This window comes from Crocuta crocuta, unplaced genomic scaffold (assembly GCF_008692635.1).
Source record: "Crocuta crocuta isolate KB4526 unplaced genomic scaffold, BGI_CrCroc_1.0 scaffold53, whole genome shotgun sequence".
In the NCBI taxonomy this organism is placed as follows: domain Eukaryota; kingdom Metazoa; phylum Chordata; class Mammalia; order Carnivora; family Hyaenidae; genus Crocuta; species Crocuta crocuta.
Window position 1 is genome coordinate 2,955,263 of NW_027529432.1, and position 8,181 is coordinate 2,963,443.

General features: G+C 47.4%; 1 protein-coding gene across 4 annotated transcripts in view; it reads right to left on the reverse strand.

Annotated features, from left to right (window-relative positions):
• CATSPER1 (cation channel sperm associated 1) overlaps positions 1 to 4,607 on the reverse strand; it is a 9,906-nt gene extending 5,299 nt beyond the window's left edge. For all 4 annotated transcript variants that reach the window (XR_013334060.1, XM_077759628.1, XM_077759630.1 and 1 more), the window contains exons 1-5: positions 4,438 to 4,607; positions 3,388 to 3,876; positions 2,207 to 2,419; positions 534 to 647; positions 199 to 349 (exon numbers count right to left, since the gene is read on the reverse strand). Coding sequence is in view for 3 of the 4 variants with exons in the window: in XM_077759628.1 (XP_077615754.1) it covers positions 199 to 349; positions 534 to 647; positions 2,207 to 2,419; positions 3,388 to 3,876; positions 4,438 to 4,582 (1,112 nt within the window). In the remaining variant the exon portion in view is untranslated. The remainder of the gene's footprint in view (positions 1 to 198; positions 350 to 533; positions 648 to 2,206; positions 2,420 to 3,387; positions 3,877 to 4,437) is intronic.
• Positions 4,608 to 8,181: the final 3,574 nt, after the last annotated feature.

Here is an 8,181-nt window from a genome sequence, read left to right on the forward strand (position 1 = left end):
TTCCAGCCATCTCTGGAAAACGATTGATCTGAGCAGATAGCAGGAGGCTTATCAGAAGCAGGCTGGAGCCTGGAGCCTCTTCATCCCCCATCCCCCATCCCTTAACCAGGTCACAGGAGATTTCCTGGTTGCCCCCGCCTGTGGCCCGATTTCCTGTGGAGTCCCCACACCAGGGCGGGCCGCCATGGCTCAGCTGACCTGAGCCTCCGCAGGACCCGGATGGCCCTCAGGGCCCGCAGGCTCTTGAAGACCTTGAAAATCCGGAAGACACTTTGGTGGTAGATGAAGGAGAAGGTGTTGAACTGCAAGAACACGAAGTCCAGAATAGCCATGATCATGATGAAGAAGTCTGAGGGCACAGGGGCGAGGGGGGGAGGGGGCTGTCACTGGCTCCTGCTCAGGCTCCTCGCCCAGACCCCCAGGCGACCCAACGCCAACACCCTCCGTCAGCCCACTTTTGTCCTCAGCCTCCTCTAGCAGTCCAGTGGCTCCCTCCGCACACACACGCAGACCCGCACACCATTCTTACTCACCCAGAAGGTTCCAGGAGTCAGAAAAATACTTGAGGCCTAGAGCAAGGATCTTGAGCACGGCTTCTATTACGTAGATGCAGAGGAAAATGGAGTCCAAGGCCATGAAGAACCACTCTGCAGGGACACAAGCGGCTCACTCAGGGCCGTCGCCAGCAGCCCTAGCCCTTCTCCTCACTTCCCTTCTGGAACCTCACACAGCCATTCAACGAGGACCCAGCTCTGCCCTAATGGTTGCCTGTCTTCACTGCTCTGTGCCTCAGTTTTCTTGTCGGCGAAGCAGTGATAATATTGTCATTGGCCAGGGGCACCTGGTGGCTCAGTTGGTTAAGCATCCGACTTCGGCGCAGGTCATGATCCCGCAGTTCGTGAGTTCGAGCCCTACATCGGGCTCTGTGCTGACAGCTCAGAGCCTGGAGTCTGCTTCCGAGTCTGTGTCTCCTTCTCTCTCTGCACCTCCCCTGCTCACACTCTGTCTCTCTGTCTCTCAAAAATAAAGAAACATTAAAAAAATGTATTGTCATTGGCCTGGCCCCCTGAACTCGGGACTGACCTCCTGCATCAGGAAACTTCTAGAAGCTTCTGCCTGTCCATCAGTCTTGCCTTTTAGAAACTAAGGAAGAAACTGCTGGAACGGAAAAAAAGATACATTTGAGGAAGACCACCTGCACAGAATCGGAGAGTGCCAGAAAGTGTCTCAGCCTCATTATAATGTTAAAATGCCCCTCTGATTATTCACCCCAAGCCCCAATAAAAGGAGTCTGCTTTCCCTTGTTGGAGGAATCACAGCTTTAGAAAGTATTCCTCTTGGGGCGTGTGGGTGGCTCAGTTGGTTGGGTGGCCGACTTCGGCTCAGGTCATGATCTTACAGTTCGTGGGTTTGAGCCCCGCATCAGGGTCTGTGCTGACAGCTCAGAGCCTGGAGCTTGTTTCGGATTCTGTGTCTCCCTCTCTCTCTCTGACCCTCCTCTGCTCATGCTGTCTTTTTCTCTCTCAGAAATAAATAAAATGTTAAAAAAAATCTGAAAAAAAAAAAAAACACAAAAAGAAAGAAAGTATTCCTCTTGATCTCCCTATTTCTACAGATCTACAGGCCCTTGTGAGGTCTCCACCTGGTGTAACCTGCCTGTAACTCACCAGGCAGCAGACCCGCCTTGATCTGGTGATGATACCGGTGTGTCTCAGCATTTTTGTGAACATTATATTCATTTCACACAGAAAGAATAAGAATGCAGCCACTCTTATTCTCTCTTTAGTTAATGTGTACTGTGGCAGGCCTTTCTTTAACCCTATTACCAGGAGTCCTAGAGGCTCACTTCCCCAGCACCCTCACCCCTCCACAGCATCCTCACGGTCTCCCCGCCCTTCTGGGCGACCTGGGTTCCTCCAGCTGCCCAGCAAAGCAGTGCGTTTAGGTTTGATGCGCCACCTTGTGGCTGTATCACAAACAGCACGTCTTCCAGTTCAGCTGGCCTTTCTGTCTCTGGCTGGTTGGTTGATCTCAGCAAAACCTCTGAGCCTCAGCTTGAATACTGGGCAATGTTGGCGACTTCCCAGGGGTAAGAATCAAATGAGCTAAGTTACATTAACCACCTGACACTAGATTAGGTCCACTAGGAGGCCGGGAGCAAGATCTATGGCCTTTTCTGTGTGAAAGGGGATTCCCTAGCTCTTACCACCCCGGACCTCGACTTCAGCGAAGGTCTGGGCCACAAGCATGATAGTGTTGAGGCTGACAATGAAGAAGATGAAAGCTTCAAAGGGTAGGGAATCAGTCAGGTTCCTAAGCATTTTCCGGAGGCGCTGCATGAAGTAGCTTAATTTTTCCCACAGCCTGTAGAAGAGGTCCATGGTGTGCAGCCTCTTATGGGCCCGCTGAGCTCTGGTGGCTGTAAGGGGGACAGAAAGTCAAGTCTGTGTGGGAGGGAGGGGCATGGGGATCCCACGCATCCTCCCAGATTAACTTGGGGATAGTCTTCATGCCTGCCTACTTGCCTCCCAATCACTCACTGAAGTCCTGTGCTGCTCCTGGGGCCACAGTCCTGACCCCTTCCATGGCAGATACCAGCCTGTTTGGGATTTGTGGTCTCCTCAAGTGCATCTTGGAGGCTCATGCTTCTATACCTCCGGGCCTTTCTTTACCCACATGACAACTTATGCATGGAAAACCCCATTCTCCTCATGACCCCATCATCTTGGTAAACTCTCCCTCTCCCTCTGAGATCCTGCTGAAACATCTCCTCCTTTTAGCTGTCTTCCCTACTCCTATCCAGTTGGGCACCTACTCCTCTCTGCTTGTTTGTGAGACTGTTGCTCTGTTTACTGAACCACTAGAGGCCACGCTTGGGGGACTGTGCATTAATAGCTAACGTCCCTCCCTGCCCTCAAGGTCCTCATTCAGACACCGGTTCCCAGTCTCTGAGCATCCCAAGATGCTCATGGTTTAGTGGGGGAAATGTGGACAAATAAAATCCACAGGGGTAATTGTCCTGATTGGGGGGGGGCTAGTCTAGGATTGATCCCCAGTCTTGGAGCCCATTGAGGGCAGGACTTGTTTTATCTCTGCTTCTAGGTTCCAGGCAGGCCCAGCACCCATATTAGACAAGAGGCCATGTTCAATCAGTGAATATACACATGCAAGGCAATGACTGGATGAATAAGTAGCTGATGGCCTAAAGAGGTTCATCATTCAAGGAATAAAAGATTGGATGATGAACAGTCAGGTGAGTGAATAGCCAGTGGACTACGCATGCAGGTAAGAGTCATGCCTCATGATCTGCAGAAGGTCAGGGCCCAAATCAGCCCTGAAATCTGGGCCAGGCAGTGGGAGTTGGGGCTCTGGGGAGCAGAGACTCACTTTTACGCTTCTGCAATTGCTCTTCTTCTTCTTCTTCTCTCCAGGTTTCCGAGAAAGTGGTGGAGGAGAGATCCTGAGGATGGACTTTGTTGGATATCTGGGATGCATACGAGTGCACTACACTGCGGGAACGACTCAAGCTGAAGCCTGAGTACTGTATGTGTGCCGTGCTAGGCTGGAGGCTTGTTAGACGAGAATGGACAGAGATGAGGGAGCGTCTGGCCACACTGTGAGACCTGTGTGGGCCAAAGACTTGGGAGCTACTGTGATGGTACTCCCCGTAGCGCTGATCACCCTGAGGATCATAACGATGTATAGCATGTTGGTGCTTGCCACGGTGGCGCTCCTTGTGGTGGTGCTTGCCACGGCGGCGCTCTGCATGGTGGCCATGGTGGCGTTCTCCGTGGTAGCCCTGGTGGTGCTCAGTTTGGTGGCTGTGAGGTATGCGATCCTGGTAGGACCCCGCATAGGAATTGTGGGAATGGGTCTCTGCATGATGAAGAGACTTTGTGGGGTGGTGGACTTTGTGATGGTCCTTACCATGGTGATAGACCTCACTGGGATGGTGAGAGCCACTATCTTTCTGGTTGTAAGGCTTACCTTGGTGATGGAGCCCACTATGGTGGGAAACTTTGCCATGACGGTGAGACCTATCATCATGGTGAGACTCCCTATGGTGGTGAGATTGCCCACCGTGCTGGTAGGAATCATCATGGTGGAGAGGTGTATCATGATGCCTCCTGCTACCATTGTGGTAATCACCATCAAAGTGACCATCATCAAAGGAATGATGGGAAAGAACAGTGCCGCGAGAAGGAGACAGGGCAAAGGATGTGGAAGGGTGGGCTCCACGATGATGGTGGGCCTCACCATGGTGGCGGGACTCATCATGGTGGTGGGACTCTCCGTGGCGGTGGGACTCTCCGTGATGGTGGGATATGCCATGACGGTGGGACTCTCTATGGTGGTGAGACTCACTGTGATGGTGAGACTCACCGTGATGGTGGGGTATGCCTTGATGGTGGGACTCACCATTGTAGTGGGACTCACCATGGTAATGAGACTTATGATGGTGGTGGACTCCACTATGGCTTGGCCTGTGATGTGGCATTGGTGAGTTGGGGCGAGATAAAACATCCAAAGTATTGGTGTCTGCCTCATTTTGAGCTGTTTTAGCCGATGAGGGTTGATCCATGACTACACTGGGACCTCTGAAACGAGAAGAGCTCAAATGTGGGCTCAGAGACTCTCTCTCGGAATTCTCCCTTTATGATGTCACTAGCGGGCCCCTTCCCAGGTCTAATTCTAAAATGCCTCCTCCTCGGCATTATAGTTCAGAATCAAGGATCATTGTTTCTAACCTTCTCATTGTAAAATGAGGAAACGAAAGTCAAGAAAAGGGAGGGGATTATTTCCCAAGGGTCACTGGGTAGATGGCAGAGTAGGAGGTCCCTAAACTTGCCTTGTCCCAAAGGCCCTAAATAACACTCACATCAGGGTAAATAACCCAGAAAACAGTCTGAAAACTGGCAGAACAAACTCACAACTAAAGGTAGAGAAGAGGCCACATCAGAGAAGGTAGGAAGGATGAAGACACAACTTGAGATTGAAACAGACCGTAGCCAGCCACAGTGGAGAGACAACCAGTGGTCCAGAGAAGGGTGAAAACAGACTTTTGCACCAGGGAGCCCATGAACAAAGAGGATGCATCCCCATGATATTTGCCTTGGAAAGCAAGAGGGGCCGAATTTCATGAGTTCTTACAACCAATGGGACTTAAAGCCTGGAATATTTTTGTTTTTGTTTGTTTGTTAGGGAGAGAGAGAGCACCAGTGGAGGAGAGGAGCAGATGGAGATTGCGGGGTTATTTCTTGAAAATGTATTGTAAAGTCCTAGAAGGTGAACGGGGCAAAAACTGAAATATCAGCAATGTTCTGGTCTCAAGGCTGTCAAACGTGATAGCACTATGAGATACAGAGCCCCTTGATCTCCCTAGAAGACAGTTAAGATACAAAACCTGTTGTAACTCCCTGAAACTCCTTGAAACTACACCTACTCCCTGAATGTCTTCTTGTAGCCAGCAGGTGCATGTCTGGTTTATGTCTAAGGATCCTTTGTGTTCTCTTTCCATGCTTTGATAGTCCTTGATACTTCTATCCAATGAAAATATGAAATAAAGTCTATGTGCAGATCCCAGGCCACAGCTGCTGCTGCTCTCTCGCAGAGGCAGTCCTGCATATCTGCTCCCTCTGGTGTCTGAGAACTTCTTCAGTGCATGGCCACAGGAGGGAGAAGAGAGAGACAGACAGACAGAGAGACAGACAGACAGACAGACAGACAGACAGAGAATAATAAGTAGGTTCAATTCGCAGCACAGAGCCCGATGTGGGGCTCAATCTCATGACACTGAGATCATGACCTGAGCCAAAATCAAGAATAAGAAGCTCAAAACTGAGCCACCTCAAACCTGGAATTTTAAAAATCAGCAGGCTCCGCTCTGGGAGAACCTGGAGGGCATTAGGAAGTAGAATTCCTGCCCTTAAAGAGACAGCATGACCAACAGCCCATGCAGACACAGAAATTTAAAAAAACACCAGGGGTTTGGGGACAGATGGGAGGGAGAGTAATTTTCTCATCTCAGAGCATGACCCAAAGGGACACAGATCACAAGGAGATCTCTCAGCATAAACAACAGACACTGCACTGTGGGAACAAGTGCAGCCCACACTCACTACCTACGTTGCTTACACCAAGCCTCACCCCCTCACACTTTGGTGAATCTGCCCTTCCCAGCTACACTGGCCTTAATGCTCCTGCTGTGTGCTCCCTCCACCAGGAGACCAGTGCAAACCCCACCAACACCTCATCTCTTTACCTGCATATTTTGTGGGACCTGAGGCCCAGTGGGGGGGGGGCCCACCCCTGCTGGAGATCAAACACTACCTATAATAGGCAAAGAGAGCTTCTGCAGACAACTGAACTGAAGGAAAAGAGGCCAAGACTCAATAGCAGAGCACACACAATACACATAGGAGATAACTACTCCCTGAAGCTCCAAGCACTAGGAATGGGACACTCCACTACAGACCTTTTCTTTATAAGGCTATTATGTTGACAGCAAGAGAGGTAGCAGATTTTCCTTACACACAAAAACAGACGCAGAGAGTTTTACAAAAGGAGGAGACAGAGAAATATGTCCCAAATGAAAAAACAGGACCAAATCACAGCAAGAGACCTAAGGAAAAAGGATATAAGTAATATACCTGATAGAGAACTTAAAGTAATGATCATAAAGATACTTACTGGACTTGAGAAAAGAATGGAGAACATCAGTGAGACCCTTAACACAGAGATTAAAAAAAGAACCAATCAGAGATCAAGAATACAATAAATGGAATAAAAAAATACACTTGATAGAATAAATAGCAGACTAGATGACGTAGAGGAATGAATTGATGACCTGGATTGCAGAGTAAAGAAAAGTAACCAAACTGAGCTAAGGAGAGGAAGGAAAATTATGCAAATTGAGAATAGTCTTAGGGAACTCAGTGACTCCATCAAGGGTAATAATATTAGCGTGATAGGGCTCTCATAAGAAGAGAAAAGGGGGCAGAAAATTTATTTGAAGAAATAATAGCTGAAAACTTCCCTAATCTGGGGAAGGAAACAGATATCCAGATCCAGGAGGCACAGATATCCCCCCACCAAATTCAACCAAGGAGGTCTACACCAAGACACATAGTAATTAAAATGGTGAAAGTAGTAATAAAGAAAAAAATTTAAAGCAGTAAGAGAAATGAAGTTACACACAAGGGAAACCCCATAAGGCTAGCAGTAGATTTTTCAGCAGAAATTTTTGCAGGCCAGAAAGGAGTGGTATGATATACATTCAAAGTGCTGAAAGGGAAAAATCTTCAACCAAAAATACTCTCTCCAGAAAAGCTATCAATCAGAACAAAAGGAGAGACAAAGGGTTTCTCAGACAAACAAAAACTAAAGGAACTCATGACCACTAAACCAGCCCTACATAAAAACAAAAACAAAAACATAAAAGCAGTAAAAATAAGTATTTCTACAAAAATCATCAAGGGATTTCATAAAAAAAATGGAGGGGGGATGTAAAACATGACACTATATACCTAAAATGTGGTGGGAAGAGGAGTAAAGGATGGGTTCAAATTTAAGTGACAATCAACTGAATATGGACTGGTATATGCAGATGTTATATACCAAAAGGTAATCACAAATCAAAAAACCAGTAACTGAAAAAAGAGAAAGGAATCCAAGTATATCACTAAAGAAAGCCAAAAACCATGAAAGAGAACAAGGAAGGATTAGAAAAAAATCTATAGAAACAGCCATAAAACAAGTAACAAAATGGCAATAAATGCATATCTATCAGTAACTACTTGGAATGTAAATGAACTCAATGCTCCAAACAAAAGACATAGGATGATTAAAAAAAAAAAAAAAAAAAGCCATAGGGTGACCGAGTGGATAAAAAACAAGCCCTATCTATGTGCTGCCTATAAGAGGCTTATTTCAGACTAAAAGATGCAGATTGAAAGCAAGGGGATGGAGGGGCAGCTCAGTTAGAATAGCATGCAACTCTTGATCTTGAAGTTGTGGATTTGAGCCCCACACTGGGTGTAGAGATTGCTTAAAAATAGAATCTTTAAAAAAAGAAAGAAAGAAAGTTAAGGGATGGAGAAACATTCATCATGCAAATAGATATCAAAAGAAAGTGGGGTAGCAATGCGTATTACCAATACTTGTGACCAAAGAGATTTTAAA